This window comes from Cynara cardunculus (assembly GCF_001531365.2).
Source record: "Cynara cardunculus var. scolymus isolate 2C chromosome LG 1, CcrdV1, whole genome shotgun sequence".
Classification (NCBI taxonomy): Eukaryota; Viridiplantae; Streptophyta; class Magnoliopsida; order Asterales; family Asteraceae; genus Cynara; species Cynara cardunculus.
The window spans coordinates 48,781,864-48,803,183 of NC_037528.1; the positions used below are offsets into that span (position 1 = coordinate 48,781,864).

A 21,320-nucleotide genomic window follows, 5' to 3' on the forward strand; every position below is an offset into this window, starting at 1 on the left:
ATTTGATTGTGTTTATCTGCAGTTAGTTACACAAATTCAGTTATGGGATGAAATCGGATAGGGATGAAATTGTTTAGGGATGAACGGGTTTAAGAGTTTTAAGAGTTTTAAGAGTTTAAGAGTTTTTAAGAGTTTTAGTCAAATGCTTTATAATATAGTATAGATATGTATGTGTAAGGACTTAATCATTTACGAACCTATAAAATTGTGATAAACTTGAGAACTTATGTATCATGTGTTATTTCATATTTTTTTTTATCTAAGACTAGAATTTAGAATATTGATTAACATATATTTGTTTCATAATATGTGTGTTTCATATGTATTCGTTTCACAATGTAAACATTTTTTTACGTGTTTGTGAAACAAAAAATAAACGTAATTTTTTTTTTACATTGTAAAACGAATACTTATGAAACAAATATATGATAATCAAATATTATAAATTCTAGTCTTTAGTTAGAAAAAAAAATCATATGAAATAACACATGATGCATAAGTTTTCGATAATGGTTGTTTAGATCCGTTTCTTCAACACATCATATCTTGCCAGACGTATTATCCGTAAATAACTCTAGTTTAAATGAATGATTAAAAAACAGTAACACCAACGAAAATAGAGGTTGATTTACAGTATTTTTGTAACTTCTAATATCTCTTTCGTTTCAAAGAATTTTATCCTTAAATTATAATGTGTTTTTGGTACAGTTTCAGTTTAATTATACATAAATAATCATTAAATAAAATATGTCCCGAAGTTACAGGGCTATTTTGTTGAGTTCCTTAGAGAGAGCGGTCTCGCACCCCTAGGTACTCTCTACCTAATACCTACCCATCTGTGTCGGTTTCGGGTATAGGTACCTTTTGTTGAAGGTCGTTCGAGCTCTAAAAAACATGAAGCAGCTCATCTAAGAACTTTTAATTGAGATCTAAAGGTAATTTTAATGTGGTCGATTTCCCTTCTTTTAATTTGTCTAAGCCACTTCGTTTGTTTTTGTCCAAGTTGCTTCCCCTTCTTTTTGGCTGTGAAGTAGTGTCGGTTACCGGATCTCCTCTGCAGCAAGCTCTACTGGCCTCTCGCTCCAATGCTCCTTGTGTGGCGACATGGGGGCGAAAAAAGGAGGGGGTCGCCCAGATGTCGGCCCTACCCAGATGAAGCATTTGGGTGCATAAGACTAAATCTCGGTTCAGAAAAATGACCAAGTGAGATTCAGACGTCCGAATAAAGTCCAACTTGTGATGGTTTAGATGTATGCACTTGTTTTCACAAAAGAAAACTAATTCTTTGTTAAAAAACAAAACAAAACGGGTCTCAGACTCTCAGTTAGGACTCTAAGGCTCAAATCGGTCTTAGTTTTTAAACCAATGTCTGGGTACAAGCATAACTTTTTTTCTTGTTTTTTTTAAATATATAATATTTATATACGGTAAATGCAACAAAAAAACTTACAATCATCCTTACATTTCGTGAAGTTTGAACCCCTAACCTTCTACGAGGCCAAAGACTACGATGCCGCTAGGCGAAAGGTCATTTGGTTACGCATCTTTATATTTTATATATATATATATATATATATATATATATTATTTTGATAAATAATATGAGTTTTTTTGTAAATTTAAAATTGTGGGGGTGGATTTTATTGTAAGTTTTAAATTTATTTAAAATTACATATTTAAATTATTATTTTGGATCAGGATATTTAGGGCTTGTTTGTTTAAAAAAAAACCACTTAATGCCTCTTAAGTCTGAACCAGTCAGACGTTTTTATTTTCAGACCGTTTGTTTTTTTATATAAATAAGAGCTGAAAAGCTCTTAATTTGCTCTGAAAATAAGTGATAACATAATCACTTAAATCCTCTTAATCGCTCCCTCCAGACTCTCCCCTCCATCCTCACCTCCAGATTTAGTCCTCCAAATCTATGTCGCAAGACATTTGATCTCCAAATCAATCACAACCCAGATCGATCCACATATTCTCGTAAAATCATGACCCAGATCGATCCAAATCTATCAGATCCGAAACTTGACTGATTCAGATTTCAGACGTAAAAACAAATAATCTGACTGATTCAGATTTCAGACTTCAGTACCACCTCTTAAAATTCAGAAGTAAAATCAGACTTCAGAACCTCTTAAAAAACAAACGCCACCCTACTTTTATAAAAGACAAAAGTGGTTGAAAAATAAAAAAGAAGATAAGGTTTTTGGCTTTTTTGTATTTAAAAATATTAAAAATTAACTTTTGTTGAATTAATGTCCTGAAAAAGGCACAAAATTTACCAATTTATGGGCCACATCTTTGAAAATATGAGCATTAATAATAATTACAAAGTAATGAAAATATTTTTAATAAAAATAATATTATTATTTAATTTTTTATATGCATATATTTTGGGTATAAATAAGTCTCAAAGAGTGTTATGAAGAACCATAAAACCCTTGCAAGATCAATAAGCACAAAGCTTTCGTCTTCTTCTTGAATCTTGGCTCTCAACATGGATCCATACAAGGTACAACTCTCCAATGAAATGCTTTTATCTTTTGTACAACTCGTTAATGCATTAAATCATCAGTGTGCTTAGACCCGAAAATCCATATATGTAGAAACAAATTTTTGTTACGTGTATGTTAACGTATTCTTATAATTACTTGCGCAGTTTCAAGTATGAAGCTTATACTCGAAACGTTTAGATTAAGATCGTGTTTGATAAACTAGCTGATAATTGATAAACTAAACAGATTTAGTAAAAACTAGCTGAAAAACTGGATTATGGTTGTCAGATATGACCCGAGAACAATTTGTTGCATCTACCTCCTCCTGAAACCAAGAACTTCACAAGTGAACTGAACAAAGAGATGCAATCTATCATCGTTAATTTATTAACCTATTTATCAAACAAACTTGAAACATACTGATATTTGTAACGTTAACTATAGAAATACTGTATTTATTTTGCATTGGATTGGGTTTGATTGAATCGGCCTACTAACGGGTTTTACCCATTTTTAAAATCTTATAAACATTTAATGTTTTTATATATGATTATTATTAAAATGTTTTAATCTAATTTATTTAAATAAAGCGATTTATAAAAAATTAATAAATCTAAAGTTAACAACATTGTCTATTATTAAGATATCTATATACATTAATAAGACTTGGGATCATGTGAGATCAATGGTTTTTCGTGAGACCCGTAAGACCAATTCTCAACCCTTGGATTAGATCTACAATCTTCAGATTTGAACATTCATAAATGCCACAAAACTTCTCAATAATTACAAAATTGTCATCGTGCAACTTTAGACCATTAGATCATTAGCTTATAAAGTTGATCAATGAACATAAATTGGTCTTACGGGTCTCACGAAAAATACTTGGTCTCATGTGAACTCAACCCACATTAATAAATCTATTTAACTTTAAAATATAATATTTAACTTGATATATAATTTAATGTGATTTTAATTATCGGACAACTCAAAAATAAATTATGGATCAAAATAAATCTTGAAAATATATTGTAATTAGGGAAATTGATGTAGTTTGTAGCCATGTTCGGGCCGATTATTGGTATCCCCGTCCTTGAAACCGATAACTAAAATTGTCCCTATAACCGTTCCGATCCCTGTCGGGGGATCTTATCAGGGATCTCCGTCGAGTCCCCGTGGTTTACCCGATCCCCATTGGGGAACCCGTTAAGGGTAAAAATCCTTCTTTTCTCGTTGGTTATACCCGAAACCCGAACCGATCTAAAATATATTTTAATTTTCATAAAACTAAAAGTAAATTACAATTTTTTAAATCTAAATATCTCAAACATAATCAAATCAATTACAAACAACATCTTAGATTATTAGATTATAATGTAAAAGTAAACAAAAATTCAATCATCATACAAGTAACATCATGTTTCACGATAATAAACTAAATTTTAACGTGAGCCTTATTTTGAGTGTTGAACTAAAGTTGATAAAAATATTTTAAATTTTAATATTAATATTTTCTTTTAGTAATACTATATATATATGTACACATATCGGGTGGCCGGTGATCCTCGCTTCCATCCCTGTTAAAATCCCCGATTCTCGTCCTGTTCCCGATAAAATGTCCCCGAATCCGACCTGAAAGTTTCGGTTTTCGGTTTTCACCGTTGGTTTTAGATTGTTTTAGATGGACCATGTTAGGGCCTTTACCAAGATGCTGAACTGTTTCGTGCCGTTGTGCAGGGTTCGAATCTCATCCTCCCTCCCCCCAATGTAAATTACCGAAAAACTAGTTCGCTTGATTATTTTTTACCGCAATGATCATGTCTTTATGCGCAAGTACGTATCTGCGCGTTTGCTCATGTGTTTTCATTTGTTGGATTTGGTGCAGCAACGCCCTTCAAGCGCGTATAATGCCCCGTTTTGGACCACAAATGCTGGTGCACCCGTTTACAACAACACTGCATCATTGACTGTGGGAAACAGAGGTGATTTGGACCACTTCTTCTCGATATATGTTGGAACCAACTGTCGTGCTCTCGTGAAGGGCTGTTTTGGAGAGTAATCTAATGTTGTGATCATCTTGTGCATTACAGGTCCAATTCTACTTGAGGACTATCATTTAATTGAGAAACTTGCTAATTTTACTCGCGAGCGGATCCCTGAGCGCATTGTACATGCAAGGGGTGCGAGTGCTAAGGGATTCTTCGAGGTCACACACGATATCACGCATCTTACGTGTGCCGATTTCCTTCGTGCTCCGGGAGTTCAGACTCCTGTCATTGTCCGTTTCTCCACTGTTATCCATGAGCGTGGTAGCCCTGAAACGATCAGGGATCCCCGAGGTTTTGCAACGAAATTTTACACCCGAGAGGTGAGGATGGTCTTTGTATAGTTGCTTGAAATATATGTGAATTTGATTCTTTAGTGAATTCATTAAGACAAACAAAGTTGGTTTTATAAGATGCCAAAAATGTCTTAATAGACTACTTTATAGGACTAAAGCCGAAGCTGGTAACTATTTCTAAATTTGCAGGGTAACTTCGACATCGTGGGAAACAATTTCCCCGTTTTCTTTACTCGTGATGCAATGGCATTCCCAGATGTGATTCACGCTTTCAAACCGAATCCGAAGTCTCATATTCAAGAGGACTGGAGAATTCTCGACTTCCTGTCGCACCATCCCGAGAGTTTGAACACCATGACTTTCTGGCTCGACGATCTTGGCATACCAACAGATTACAGGCACATGGAAGGCTCGAGTGTTAACGCCCTCACTTTGATCAATAAAGACGGGAAAACACACTACGTGAAATTTACGTGGAAACCGACGTGTGGCGTGAAGTGTCTCTTGGAGGATGAAGCCGTCAAGATCGGAGGAACTAATCACAGCCATGCCACACAAGATCTCTACGATTCGATCGCTGCTGGTAACTTTCCTGAATGGAAGCTGTTTTTCCAAGTTATCGATCCTGATCACGAAGATAGGCTCGATTTTGACCCACTCGATGGCACCATGACCTGGCCGGAGGACGTAATACCGTTGCAGCCGCTCGGCCGTATGGTTTTGAACAAGAATATTGATAACTTCTTTGCTGAGAATGAACAGCTTGCATTCAACCCGGGTCTCGTTGTTCCTGGAATCTATTATTCGGACGATAAGATGCTCCAAGGTCGGATTTTTGCATATTCCGATACGCAAAGGCATCGGCTCGGACCGAATTACTTGCAGTTGCCTGTTAATGCTCCAAAATGTGCTCATCATAATAATCACTATGATGGAAATATGAACTTCATGCACAGGGATGAAGAGGTATTCTATCTTTCTAATCTCCAAATCCCGAAAATAGCCCACGAGGACCGTCTACCCGTCGTTACGCCCCCTCCAATGGAGGCTAGATGGGCACAAATTTGTTCTACAAGTGTCTAGAGGGAGCTCGATGGGTACATATATTGCCCCCATGTGTCGAGTCCTCTAGGTGGACCTTGACTCTTATACCATGTGACAGTAGGTGGGAGGTTCCAACATATTATTGAGGATAAACGGTCCTAGTCTAGCTGTTGTGAGACTCCAACACGCCCCCTCTAACGGAGGCTAGATGCGCACAAATTGTTCTAGAGTGTCGACAGGGGCTAAACGAGTACAGATTGCCCCAAAGTGTCGAGTCCTCTAGGTGGACCTTGGCTCTGATACCATGTGACAGCAGGTGGAACCCTCAGATTAATCTCCAAAAGAGCTCTCGAGGATAAATGGTCTAAGTCTAGCTGATGTGGGACTCCAACAGTTTCTAGTTAATCTTCTTAATGGAGATGCATCTAAAGAGCAAATACGTTTTGCTAATTTAGTACACTTCTAACTCGATTATTACGTTCTTACAGGTTGATTACTTCCCTTCGAGGTATGATCGTGTTCAACATGCTCAGCAGTACCCAATTAATCCTGTTAGGCTGACTGCAACCCGTGAACGGGTTAGTTTTCTTCAAGTATAAAATACTTATATATGTGCAAATAAACTCACACGTCCTCCTCATCTTTGGTGAGATTTGAACATTTAACAGACAATTGCGTGTTTGTTAATGCAGACCGTTATCCCGAAATGTAACGATTTTAAGCAACCAGGAGAGAGATACAGATCATGGGCACCAGACAGGTACAATTTGTCTCTCTTCTATTCTAGTCAAGGGCAAAATGCATCAAAATGCAACGAAATTTAGCTTAGTTCCTATTTAGCGTAACAACGTTCTAAAACTTACTGTTTTGCTACATTTGATTACATGGATGTCAAGTTTATCATCCCTTTGCTGTAATCTTTTCAAAAAAAATTCTAAACGGGCATCCATGTCATCAAATATTACAAGATCAATGGGTTACATGTCAAAATGGGTACAAAATAGGAAAATTTGTTACTTTGTTATATCAGTCAAAAAAAAATTTGTAGCATTAAATATGAACAAAACCAAACTGGTTGTTTGACAATTGCTGAATGATTTGGTGCAGAATGATTAAGTGGTCAGAATGATTAAGAGACTTTCATGATATAGTGCAAAATGAAATATAATTGTTTGGTAATTGTTTACGATGAAATTAGGGCGCTTAATGGTTAAGGGAAGCTTATGATACAAAATTATTCAGAGGTTTTTATAACCATTAAGAGGCAGATTTTTTTTTTTGCCAAACAAGATTCACCTCTTAACGATTCAGATGTTGCCTCTTAATGAAACTATTAAGAGGTAAACAAACAACCCCTAATACTACATTTTGTGGTTCTACTAAATTTCTTCCAACCATAAATGTTGCTACCAAGGTCAGTAGTTTTTACCAGATGGCCATTGGCCCGGAGTTATCCGGTAACCCCACCGAGAAGTGTGTGCGAGTTTAATTACTGTATATAAATATTATATATCGCGTAAATCTCTTCTCTTATTCCTGTAGGCAAGAAAGGTTCATTTGCCGAATGGTTAAGATGTTGTCCGACCCACGCGTTACCCACGAGCTTCGCAGCGTTTGGATCTCGTACTGGTCTCAGGTTTGCTCTCCTTCCCCATTTTTTGTTAAAATCGAAATCCTATTGATGATTGACGCATCGAAGCACAACAGTAGAATCCGTCTGGAACCCTTTTGAATCTCTCTCTCTCTCTCTAAAAGACCCTTTTACAGAGAGCGATGGTTCCTACATATATACAGGTTTGATAGTCTATATTTAGCCAATGTGCGACTCCAACATGGCCCCTCAAACAAAAGGGTAGATGGTGCCCCCAGAATCGAGGGACAAAAAAGAGTGTCGAGTCCCTAGATGTGGTAGACATTAGATCTGATACCATGTTAGATATATGGAACCCCTTTGAATCTCTCTAAAAGAGGGGAGGTTCCTACAAATATACCTGTTTGATGGTACGTGTTTAGCTGATGTGGGAGTCGAACAGTTGCAATACATAAACATACTGAATTTGGTTGGCGTTCTTGCAGGCCGACCAGTCGCTAGGGCAGAAGATAGCGTCACGCCTCAACGTGCGTCCAAACTTTTGAACAAAACCATCTTGAAACCCGTGTTCATCGTGAACAAGAGTGTGGTCAAAACGACTTTATACGAAACGTCCTCCAGCTCGCTCCGCCTGTTATAAAAGTACTCGGTTTCAAGCTATGCACTACCCTTTCGATTACGTAATGTTTTTGTGTACTAAACGAACCTGGAACGTAGAATAAAAAGCGCACTCGATGCGCCAACTTGTGACGTTCCATGTTCGGTTTGAATCTTAAACCATATGGCTTACATGTTGTCTAAGCTGCTTTCTACATGTAATAGCGTTTATTTATGTTTGATTTTGGTGGTTGCTTGTGGGTATTTTGTGCAATGTGATATCACTCGTCTTTCGGTTGCAGTAAGATTCAACATATTTCAAATCCAAGAAGGAATAAAAATCCTCTTGTGGCCACGGAGGTTCAAATGCGATGACTCCGGGCCTTCTGCAAAGCAGGTGGTCGTCCTGAGATTAGTCGGCTCGCATAGCGGGTTAGATATCCATGTTAATAAAAAAAAGATTCAACATATTTGAGAAGAGTAGCTGAAGTAGTGTCGTATTCATAATATTCCTATAAACTCAACCTCATATATTATTGGCTCGATATTACATCCTTCGATTAGACGTTCTCTTGCTGGATAGCTTTACGTCATTCGGAATTTTCAGAACCGGCAGTTGTTTTCCAAGAAACGTCATCTAGACTGGGATTTATTTTTCAACATTCAACTGATTTCTTTTTACCAGTTTCGTGTTGTAAAAATTAAATAGAGTTAGATAGATGAAACCAACAAAGTTTTAACCTTTAAAAACAAGTTTAAATATTTAATCCAAAAAGTTAAATTTTTTATGAACAAAGATGGTAATTTTTTGTATCCGGAATCCACAACACCTCAAAACATGCAATTTCACACAGATTGAATTTATCCTTCATGATAGATTCAATGAAAGAAATGAGTAGAAGTAGAGTTGTTCACTTAGTGAACATAAATTAAATACAATGCACAAAATTTAAAACCAACCTGCACGGTAGAACCTGTCCTTGAAGGTTTTATACGACTACTCTTTTGACATTGTGAGTCTACTAGTCGCAAAGCCCCAAGATTTGATGCAGTACACGTTTTCGTTTATTAACAACGATGAAAACGAAATTAAAGCAAGGTGGATACAGAAATCGGTAGAAAGAAAGAACGAATAGAAACAGAAATCACAGAGATAAAACAATATTTTCAGGTGGCTTTTAGGTTGGCTTCAACCCAGTATTTATACCAGGTGAAATCCTAAAAAAACCCACGATTTCATCCCCATTTTTTCGGATGATCATGAGATAGTTGGAGGATTATCTCCAACAATATTTATCTCCAAAGTGCGTTCTCGCACCACTTTCGCGAATCCCGGGCCGAGGGTCTCGGTCATGTACGTTCGTATATGTTGGGACTTCCACTTAAAACCCCCCACCATGAGTCTACCAATTTATTCAAAGCCCAATTTATGCAATTTCATTATCTCACGGAAAAGTGATACGATATTTTATAGGCGATAAATTTACCAAAAATAGAAGAAGATTCCGGAGGGAAAATATGTTCTAGAGTTTATCCCCTAACCGCTTTTATATATATATATACGTATTCTCTTTGCATCTAACAATTGCGAGAAAGGGTTTGCCACACGATTTCGATTCATTTTGCTTCCTTGATCTTCTCTACGAATTACAAATCAATGGATCCTTACAAGGTGATCTTCCATTTTTCTAGTTTTAAACATTGATTACTAACTCCATTTCTGTTATTTTCCTCTCTGTTTTTCGCAATTTCATTGTGTATCATCCATCGATCGTATATGTTAGGTTTTGTTTTTCAATTTCGCATATCCATGTGTTGTGAATCTTGTTTCTTTAATCGAACATTTGATTACATTGAGATGTGATGTTCTATTGTTGATTATGTATTCTAATTTATATACATCATGAATTTTACTTGATTTTCATGATTTGGTTCATGTTGATGAATGATACGAATGTTTTACTGAATTTGTAACCTAAATTCATGTTGGTTATGATTTGTAATTCACGTTTATGAGTCAGACGGAAATTTGATTAATTGTTGGGAACTGTCAGTGTTTACCATCAACTACTCTTTTTATATGATCAGCTGGATGGGAAGACGTATTCAGTTATTTCTTTTAGCTCCAACAGCTGCACAAAAGTATATGTAAAATAGAACGAAGAAATAATATAAAGAAGGAGCAAATCTTCAAATTTTGAGAAATTTCTAAAACTTAACATCTTCATCAGCATCATGTGTTAAAATCTCTAAAAAGTTACATCTAACTCCACCGTCTGTTTTATTTTAATGATTCAAACGTTAATTATATTATTGAAATAATCACTACATTTAGTAAAATATTATTTCTCTCTCTTAAATACGAAGTTTTACAGATTTCTCTAAATTTGGAAATTTCCATCTGGTCTCTCTTATTTTCTCTATTTTTAGTATACGTTATAACATAATTGTTGGAGCAAAAATATATTCTAATTTAACATAACTGTTAATGAGAAACTTATATCATTTTAATTGTTTCTACCAAGGAGGCTGAATGTGTTATAATTTTTTTTATAAATTTGGAAGTGTATTGGGATGATTAATTTATAACATATTTTAATAAATATAATTAATGTTGAAATTGCTAAAATAGAATAGTTGTTGGAGTTGAATATAATTTTTTAGATATATTTTGATTTTTGAAACTCTATTTTAAAAAGATTATAGCATAGCTCCCGGAGATGCTATGAAAGCTTTGTTTCTGGTTTCTTCTTAACTCGATCTGCCTACTAATATTAGTATTCTTTTTGGGTCTTCAATTGAATAATTTATAATCCAATTGCAAACAATACTTTTTGAAAAAAGTGTGTTTCTTTTTGTGGGAATTTGGTAGTTTTTTGTTGTGATAGTCTACTTGAACTTTTTCATATATTTGATTTGATGCAGTACCGTCCTTCGAGTGCTCACAATACTCCATTTTGGACTACGAATTCTGGTGCACCGATTTACAACAACAACTCGTCGTTAACAGTTGGGATTAGAGGTACTTGTATCTGGTTATGTGTTAGTTAGGGGCTGTTTGGTATTGGCTTAACAGGTTAATGGCCTGTATGGCTTAGGGGCTGTTTACCAAATTTTCTATTAAATTTTATATGGATAAAGTTGTCTATCCGGATAAATTAGTGCGGTTGTTTACTTTTTTTTATCTGAATCAAAGATTTGAATGACAGAAATGACACCCCCTTATTCTATAAGTCATACAGGATAGTTTGGTTGTGGCTTATTCGGTAAGATAGTGTCTTATTTGCTCAGCCCACTGACCCTTGCTCTATCCATTAAGCCATGAAAAAGACCGCTCCTGCCCCTCCCTCAATCAAACGCCCCCCATTTACCCTTTCCCTGAAATCCACTTCTCCTAAAATCAGTCATTTTGCTTCCGAAAGATAAAATGGTAATGTTGTCGTTCAAACAGTTTATTCTGCACAACAAACAAACAAAAAATATTAGCTTAATGGAAAGACAACCAAACAGCTCCTTAAGAGTATTCTTGATACAGAAATTGCATAGTGATATACTTTGATTGTGGAATTTGTCATCTTGTTTTTATGAAATAACTTTCTGAGGATTGTGGTGAAATTCACTATTGAAAGTTTGTGGTGAATATTGCAGGACCGATCCTGCTCGAGGATTATCATTTGGTGGAGAAACTAGCTAATTTTGATCGTGAGCGGATCCCAGAACGTGTTGTTCATGCAAGGGGTGCCAGTGCCAAGGGATTCTTTGAGGTTACACATGACATTTCTAACCTCACGTGTGCTGATTTTCTCCGTGCTCCTGGAGTCCAGACTCCTGTCATCGTTCGGTTCTCTACTGTCATTCATGAGCGTGGAAGCCCTGAAACTCTCAGGGATCCCAGAGGATTTGCAGTCAAGTTTTACACCAGGGAGGTGAGATGATAGAGCATTATTACCTATGTATATAGGGTCATGTTCAGGGAAAACCGTAAAAAAAATAAAAAACTGAGGAACACCCTGTACGGACCGTATGAACATGTGCATACAAGTAATTCTTAAGCAATTTGTCCAGTATGCATATGTGCATAAAAAAACCAAGAAACTTCAATTACGTGTATGCACATGTGCATACCTTCCCGCTAGGGTGTTCCTTAGTTTTTCATTTTTTTAGGGTTTTTCTCTGAACCTCCCCCTATACGTGTGTGTGTGTATTGGTTGGGTTCCGGTGAGAAGTGTAAGAAGAGATCTTCACTCATGGATCAATACTAATTGAATGTCAATACTAATGAGGTGCACCGAAATGCACTAGATCAATTCCTTTCTAAAACGCAATTCATGGGTGGACATGAGATTAAAAGTGATGAAGGTTTCAAATCTCTTCTTAAGTTCCTCACCATAATTTCCCTTCTCACACAATCCTTCGCCATGTATATAATTCAGGGGAATAATCAAATGAGAACCTAAAAAAATGTTGTCAATATTAAGAACCAGTGAAACATGTATGTTTTACATTGTAAAACACAATATTGTTTCACATTAACCTCAAAAAAACGTTGTCAATATTAAGAACCAGTGAAACATGTATGTTTTACATTGTAAAACACAGTATTGTTTCGCATTGTGAAACAAAAATGATACGTGTCAAAAAGTCTCTCTTATGAAACAAATACATGTGAAATAATACCTTAAAACATAGTTTTTGAAACAAAATTCATGTCAAACAAAATTGTGATTAGTTCTCACAGCCCCTATATATGGTTAGAGAGGGAGAGAGAGAGAGGGGAAAGTTCCATGGAGGACCTGATTTTTCGTAGACCAATTAGGAGCATGACCTTAAAGAAACTAACGCAGTTAGTTCCAAATGACCTGCATCTGATGTTAAACACTTTGCAGGGAAACTTTGATTTGGTGGGCAACAATTTTCCCGTCTTCTTTGTTCGAGATGGCATGAAGTTTCCTGACATGGTTCATGCTCTAAAGCCGAACCCCAAGTCACACATCCAAGAAGATTGGAGAATTCTCGACTTCTTCTCCCACCATCCGGAGAGTTTGCACATGTTCACGTTCCTCCAAGATGATGTGGGTGTGCCACAAGATTACCGTCACATGGATGGTTTCGGTGTTAACACTTACACTCTAATTAACAAAGCCGGAAAAGCAAATTACGTCAAGTTTCACTGGAAACCGACATGTGGAGTAAAATGTCTTTTGGAAGATGAAGCCATCAAGATTGGTGGAGCTAATCACAGTCACGCCACTAAAGATCTCTATGATTCCATCGCAGCTGGAAACTATCCCGAATGGAAGCTTTTTATCCAGATTATGGATCCTGATCAAGAAGATAAGTTTGACTTTGACCCACTTGACGTAACCAAGATCTGGCCAGAGGACATCTTGCCGCTACAGCCGGTGGGTCGTTTGGTATTGAACAAGAATATCGATAACTTCTTTGCGGAGAACGAACAGCTTGCTTTCTGCCCAGCTATAATTGTCCCCGGAATCTATTATTCGGATGATAAGTTGCTCCAAACTCGGATCTTTTCATATGCGGATACTCAGAGGCACCGGCTCGGACCAAACTATTTGCAGATTCCCGTAAATGCGCCCAAATGTGCTCATCATAATAATCATCATGATGGATTTATGAACTTCATGCATAGAGATGAGGAGGTAGCTGTGTTATATTCATTTCATCAGATAGTTAAACTCTTATCCGAATTTTGAATCTTGATTACTGATCTTATTGTTTCCCGACTCTTGAAGGTTAACTACTTCCCTTCGAGATATGATCCTTCTCGTCATGCTGCCGAGTTCCCGATTCCTCCGGTTAAGTTAACAGGACGGCGTGAGAAGGTCTGTTTTCTTCAAATAATTTAGCATATCGGCATGATGTTCAGTTGACACCTCTTACAAACCATGAGTTTTCAAAGAAACAGTTGCTCTACTCTTTGGGATAGAGGTCATGTTTGTGTACATCTCACCCTCCCTAGGACCCACCCCAGGTCGGATATATTGGGTCGTTTGGTTTGGCATGATGTTTGGTCGTTAGTGTGCGATAGGTAAAACACCATCACGGTACCTTTAAGAAGAGAACAGAGGTTCCAACATATATTAAAGTAGAAAGGTCCAAGTTTAGCCGATATTAGACTCTAACATGCCTCCTCCAGAGGAGGCTAGACGTGCACATATGTTCCATACTTGGGATCATGTCAGACCAACTTGTTTTCGTGAGACCATGAGACTACAAAAAAACACTGAACCTTCACAGCAAAAATACACTGAAAGTACACAAAAGCACTCCGAAGGTTTCACACTGAAGGTTCCACGTGTTTTTGTGCCTTCATAGCTGGTCTCACGAGCCTCATAAAAAAACAAAAACAGGGTGGTCTTACGGGAACCCAACCCAATGTTCCAAAGTGACGAGAGGGACGTTTTAACATATATTGAAGTAGAAAGGTCGAGGTTAGCCGATATAAGACTTTAAGGGTTAGCTTTCTCTGGGTGTTTGATCTAAAATTAGTAGCATCGTTTATGTCTTCAGAAAGATAAATCTCTCCTGAAAAAACGTTTTCATTAATGCAGTGCTTGATAGAAAAAGAGAACAACTTCAAGCAGCCTGGAGAACGATACAGATCTTGGCCACCAGAAAGGTATATAACATAATTGCCTCGAGTCGTATTTCCTCGTATCTGGTGGATTAGGCGACATGGTTTCAAATTTGTTTCTTTTACAGACAAGAACGGTTCATATGCCGAATCCTAGGTGCTCTATCTGATCCGCGAGTCACCCATGAGGTCCGCACTATATGGGTTTCATACTGGTCTCAGGTTCGACCACGTTACCTTCCTTTTTCTCTTTTGCAATATATAATCTTTTTATATGACAAAACTCATACACACTCCTCACATTTGGTGAAACTTGAACCTTTGACCTCCGAGAAGTTTGGGATCTATTGGTAACCCATATACCATCAAACTGATCACCTTTTGGTAATGTTACCTTTCTTTAGCACCAATAGTAGAGACTTTCTTGTGACATATGTGAAACCCCATCAGATTATTTTCTAGAAAGAGTCGCCGATGAGAGAAGGGGGTTTAAACATATATTTATGTAGTAGGGTTCTCTAAATCTTTCTTGTGATATTCGTGGGATCGCATCAGATTACTGTTCAAAAAATCCTTTGAGGAGAGAAAGGAGTTCCAACAAATATTGAAATAGAAAGGTTTAAGTTTACCTGACGTGGGCTCTTTGACGTTTGGTTATACTTGAACCCTTGACCTCCCAGAAGGTTGGGAACTTGGGATCTACTGGTAACCCAGATACCATCAGACTGATAGCCATTTGGTCATGTTACCTTTCTTTAGCACCAATAGTAGAGACTTCCTTGTGACATATGCGGAACCCCTATCGGATTGTTTTTCGAAAGAGTCATCGGTTCAAACATATATTTAGGTATAACGGTCCAAGTCCAAATCTTTCTTGTGATAGATGTGGGGGGTTGGGTTTCGGTGAGAAGGAGAGTTAAGGTGAGAAGCATAAGAAACCCTTAGATGTACATTAAGATGAGATGCACGGAGATGAGATGCATCGAGATGACCGGATCAATCCCCATATCAAGCGCAATTCATGGGTGGGTTTGAGATTAAAGATGATCAAAGGGTCCAGATCCCTTCTTACGCTTCTCATATTAGTTCTCCTTCTCACACGACCCTTCGTCTATATGTGGGACCCCGAATACTTCAAAAGAACCCGTAAGGAAAGAACGGAGTTCCAACTTTTATTAAAGTAGAAAGATCTAAGTTTAGCTGATGTGGGTTGATCTTAAACGTTTTTTGATGTTCTTGCAGGCTGACAAATCTCTTGGGCAAAAAATAGCGTCCCGTATGAATATAAAGCCTAGTGTCTAAAGGTAACATCCATTAAGTTCGTGTTAAGTAGCGATAACCCGTTGGTGTGGTGCACATTGTAGTTAAAAGCCATTATCGGAGTTTGTGTTGTCGAATTTTGAAGCCGTTTCTTTCAACTCACTTGGTTTTATATAACAAACAACCACCTAGATGTCGAATAACTTTGGAATAATGCTTGTTTCAATATGTGCATATTCTATTAGTATTGGCTTTGTGAAACAATCATTCTACACGATATAGAGGTCGGGTGTGTGTATATCTTATTCCCGACACTATCTTTAGGTGGAATATATTGGGTTGTGTTGGTTTGGTTTGGTTTTATACTCTACTTGAAAAGTAACTTATCGAGGTGGATATGTTTGTTGAATGTGCCCTTACAATGCAAGACGATCTTAGTTAACGACTTGTTTGACCAACTTATGAATTCACTCGTATGGAGGTCCGTTTCTGATATTTTATAATAAGTTATATTATATAATAAACAACGAGTTAACTTTTATGTGTTTTTTTCTCCAATATAATAGTTAATACATATTTGGGCCCTAATATAATATTGGATTACTTTTTGGATCCTATTAAATATTATACAATTTGTTTTTATTTTATTTACTGATTTTTCGAACCACTGTATACTAAAAAAATTGATGTGGGCCTTGAGTGTACGTCCGGTCGTCTTGGGATGGCCCTACTCGTATGAGCATACCAGACTACATCTTGCACGAATTCATGAAAACATGCTTTGATGATCACGCTAATTTGGGGAGATCTAAGAAATATTCGGGTGTTACGAGACACATATCTTAATTTAGGGAGAAACGGTTCAATCTAAATAAGTCACGTTCCTTCTACATAATCGATGAAAATTCTATACGTCAATACGAAAGTTAATGAGTCATAGGCGTTCATTTCTAACACTTTCTTTGTAATATCTTTAAAATAGAGAATAAAAAGTTAAAACTTCAAAAAAAATCCCAGTTAACTTTAAAAGATTAATTATTTAAATATTTCAAAATATTATTCATATTATTAAAAAGTATTTTATTTATCACTTCTATATATTTTTAAAATTTTTGGTGAGAAATAGATTGAAAAATCAGTTTTTATTCCTCACATTAAATTTTAAATATTTTTCTAAGTTTAGAAAATGTATTTTCTTGTTATTTTCTATTTTAAAAAATATATATTTTTATTTTCTCTACTTTAAAATATCTATTAAAAATTGTCGAGAACTGAGATTTTGATACCATTTTGTACGATTAAAAAATGTCCACAAAAAAGTATTCATATTCTAAAAAATTAAAGATATTGTAAGATTAGTCATGTTTTAAAAAGTGTATAACAGTATTTTAATTTTAATATTAATATTAATATTAAAAATACTTTTATTTTAAAAAGAAATTGCATTATAAAATAGCCACTTTTTTTTTTAAAAAAAGGTTGTCAAATATGAAGCTGTGTCACGCTTTTAAAATGGTCAACAACTTTAAAAAGTTAACGTCACAAAACGATTAAACTGTTTTTATTTTAAAGTTTAAGAGTAAATTACAATTTTAGTCCCTCCATTTATTAGGTATGTTGGTTTTTGTCCTCACAATCCATTTATTTAGAAAATAACCCCTTCGATTAACGTTTTTGTTTTGGATTTGGTCCATGACACTAACGCCATCCTAATATCTTGTTGGTTTTGATGCAATTACGGACCTATAGTGGAGTATACGGTGGCATGTGTCACCGTATTATTTCTTTGTCGAAGGATAAAAAAAAATTAAATTCGTGAAATGTGCAAGCATATTAATTTGTTGTGTGTCACCGTATGTATTTTGAAACTACAATGAAAACAAGTTTTATTTGGTAGAGTTGATTTGCAAGGCTTTTATTCCATCTTAGACCCAAGTTTGAATGCTGTTAGCGTCTTTTCTTAGTCAAAAGGTACCACTATTTGGAAAAAAAAAAATTGGGTCCGTCCATGTTTTGATATCATTAACTTGCATGCTTCGTAATTAACATCCTAAACTCTTTATTAAAGGTTATGAAAATTCATAAAAATTATCTGTACCAGGTTTAAGAAAGGGGTCATGAAAGATTACGAAGGTTTCATTACAAAGCATCAACCTTCTCTCCATTTTGCTTATGTTTCAACATTTTTGGATGCTTCAAATTGTTTATGTGTTATGATGAAGTTGTCGTTGATACTGCAATACCAATTATGTATCCTGACACCAACCCCCAAATCGTATTCGTCCTCATGCCCACTGACGACACATACAACCTTTTTTAATTTCTCAAAAGTTCTCATGGCATACTATCTTAGAACCCCTCTAAGACGATGTTTTATACAAAGATATAACCTAAGTTGTCACAACTAGTGAAATTTTAAGAAATCCCGAGTCTTGATAGTGTGTACACAAGCTCTAAGTATATGTGAAACCTTTCAGAGTGTGTACATGTTAACAATGGCTTGGGTTTCAAGAACGAAGAAGAGAAAGAGGGGGGGGAGAGAAAGTATCAGGAGGTCTCAGGTTCAAATCCAAGGAGGAATAAAAATCCTCTTGTGGCCACGGAGATTCAAATGCGGTGACTCCGGGTTATCTGCAAAGCAGGTGGTTGCTCTGGGATTAGTCGGCTCGCGTAGCGGGTTGGATCTCCAGGTTAATCAAAAAAAAGAGGGGGGGGGGGGAGAGAAAACGGTCATGAAAAATGAGGAATCGGAAAAGGTGGTGCGATGCGGTTGGATGAAGTGCTAGAGAGGACAGAGTGGTAGTGGTGGGTTTCATTGGAATGATGATAGAGGTTTCATTCTTTTTTTCTTTTTCTTAAAGATGGCATGTAAATGACCAAAATACCCTCATGTGAAGATTTTTTAATGCATTTTGGTGAATAATTGGCACGACTATAAAAAGATACAAAACTAAAACAAAAACGTTATTTCAAGACATATTTAAATACTATTAGAAGAGTATTCGCGCAATGCAGCGAGACACATCTCGATTTTAATGTTCTATTTTATTATTTGTCTCTGTCGATGTTATAATACGATTTTATGTGTTTTTAAGAAAACATTAATGATTTTATTTTTGAATAAAATATAAATTTGAAGATATCATAAAAATTTGGAAAAAAAATAATATTAATGTTAATATCAAATCAACTATTTAAAAGTTCTCATTTTTTATTTAATAACATAACATTTTATAAAGATAATAATTAAGTATTCTGTTAGAACTCAATGATTATCTTAATTATATTTTAGATTTTTTATATTTAAAATGAGATGCTTATCATGTATTTGATTATGTTTATCTGCAGTTAGTTACACGAATTCAGATATTGAGCTTTAATAAGTTGTACTTACGCACAATCTACTTGCAATCTTGAGTTTTAAGTAATATGCATTAATAAACAGTATTTTACACATAAAAAGTGGTTTTTAAGAGTTTTTGTCAAATGTTTTATAATATACTATAGATAAAGACATATTTAAATAGCAAGTGTAAAGATTTGAAATATTGCTAATTATACGTGCTTATTAAGATACTAATTGATATAAATGAATAAAAATCATGTATTAACATGTGCATTTATCTCGATTGTTGTATCAGTTCAGTTAAAGTGAGTGATTCGATGCGAAAACATGTTCAAGAAGCCAAGTTGCATTCCTCATAAGCTTAAAACCCATCGTCGTTGCCAAGGCTGGAAATATTGCAGCTAAAGTAATTCTACATCTTTTTAATAAACAACTGGTAAAAAGGTAAATTATAACCATTTAGGTTGTGTCGCACTGGTTAAGCCTCAGAGGAATGTAGTGGAAAATCTCATCTACCATGGGTTTGAATCCAGACATTGCCAAAGTCCTTGTGGCCATGATGGTTCACCTGCAATGACTCCAGTCGATTCGTGGTCGTTGAGTTGATTAGTCGGTGTGCATAAACTGGCCCAGAAACCCACGGTTACCAAAAAGAAGTAATTATGTAGACTTTTGTAAGTAAATGTAATTTGTTAAACTTTAAGAATCGAAGTTATATCTAAACACTATCTGAAACATGTTTTAATACAAACTGAACAGGAGATTGAGTTTGTGGTAATCCATTACGTGATGGTTTATGAACAGATCATTATGTCATATAACATTTCAATTCAGATAAAAGTTAAGGGTCTGTTTGTTTTTTCAAAATTACCTCTTAATACCTCTGAAGTCTGATTCATTCAGACGTTTGGGTATTAAGAACGTTTGTTTTATTTCTAAAATAAGAGCTTAAAAGCTCTAAATGTCCTTTGAAATTTTAAGTGGTAAACATATATCCTAATACCTCTTAATTCTAATCTACCCTCTATCAAATAGTTCATAGTTTGGACGCTAGAAAAGATTTGTTAGCAAAAACTATTTATCTTTTATACTTTTGTAAAAAAAAAAGAACTATTTATCTTAACCACAAGGATAGTGTCTGATTGGTTTAAGCTTGACTTCAAATGTCAAAAGTACTAAGAGGTCCCAAGTTCAAATCCAAGGAGGAATAAAAATCTCATTGTGGCCACGGAGGTTCAAATGCGGTGACTCCGGGCTATCTGCAAAGCAAATAGTCGTCCTGAGTTTAGTCGGCTCGCATAGCGGGTTGGATATCCAGGTTAATAAAAAAAAAACTATTTATCTTTTATATTTTTGCACTAGATTTCAGATTTCAAATGTAAAAATAAACAATCTTATTGATCTAGATTTCAGACTTCATTTTAAAAATCAGAAATAAAATCAAACTTTAATACCTCTTAAAAAACAAACGTCATCTAAATTTATATGATGTAATTTAAAAACTCCGGTACGTTATCAAAAGAATATTGAATTGTCAGGATTTACTGTCTTAGAAATGAAAGAGATGGACATGGTTTATTAAAGACATAAAAATGGTACTTGTAGAATTTTGTTGTAAAATTAATAGTTTTATTATGGACCAGTTGGGTTGGGTCTGTTTCTAAATTGATTACGTAAACATACGAATCTAGAATTATCTTCCTTATTATATAAAATTATTATTATTTTAATAATTAAATATGAGGATCTCAATAATGAAAGCTATTTGGTTATTAATTAAATAAAATGTTTGATTTTAAAAATCCAATAATTCTAGGTTTTTTCTACAATCTATTTTATATTATATATATATATATATATGTTATAATATCTTGTGCATTACTTGTAGAATTTCTACCTTCCTGTAGTGTTCTACTTTATGGTTGATTTTATGTCTTGTTGTAATTTTGTTTTATTTAATAATTCTCTTTTAATATCTTTTAGTTCGTTTATATATATATATATATATATATATATATATATATATATATATATATATATATATA

General features: G+C 35.2%; 2 protein-coding genes across 3 annotated transcripts; both read left to right on the forward strand.

Annotated features, from left to right (window-relative positions):
* Positions 1 to 2,443: 2,443 nt before the first annotated feature.
* On the forward strand, positions 2,444 to 8,371 carry LOC112502747 (catalase-like). 2 transcript variants are annotated; one of them, XM_025106744.1, is made up of 9 exons: positions 2,450 to 2,515; positions 4,236 to 4,265; positions 4,384 to 4,480; positions 4,589 to 4,866; positions 5,029 to 5,805; positions 6,372 to 6,461; positions 6,576 to 6,643; positions 7,426 to 7,519; positions 7,960 to 8,371. In XM_025106744.1, exons 1-9 carry the CDS (start codon positions 2,501 to 2,503, stop codon positions 8,017 to 8,019), a joined length of 1,509 nt encoding a protein of 502 aa, XP_024962512.1. In that variant the 5' UTR covers positions 2,450 to 2,500; the 3' UTR covers positions 8,020 to 8,371. The 2 variants fall into 2 exon arrangements, with proteins under 2 accessions (XP_024962516.1, XP_024962512.1); XM_025106748.1 differs by lacking the exon at positions 4,236 to 4,265 and having other exon boundaries at positions 2,444 to 2,515.
* A 1,277-nt stretch (positions 8,372 to 9,648) lies between these two features.
* On the forward strand, positions 9,649 to 16,190 carry LOC112508642 (catalase-like). The gene is made up of 8 exons (XM_025113323.1): positions 9,649 to 9,743; positions 10,997 to 11,093; positions 11,720 to 11,997; positions 12,958 to 13,734; positions 13,828 to 13,917; positions 14,647 to 14,714; positions 14,798 to 14,891; positions 15,912 to 16,190. Exons 1-8 carry the CDS (start codon positions 9,729 to 9,731, stop codon positions 15,969 to 15,971), a joined length of 1,479 nt encoding a protein of 492 aa, XP_024969091.1. The 5' UTR covers positions 9,649 to 9,728; the 3' UTR covers positions 15,972 to 16,190.
* Positions 16,191 to 21,320: the final 5,130 nt, after the last annotated feature.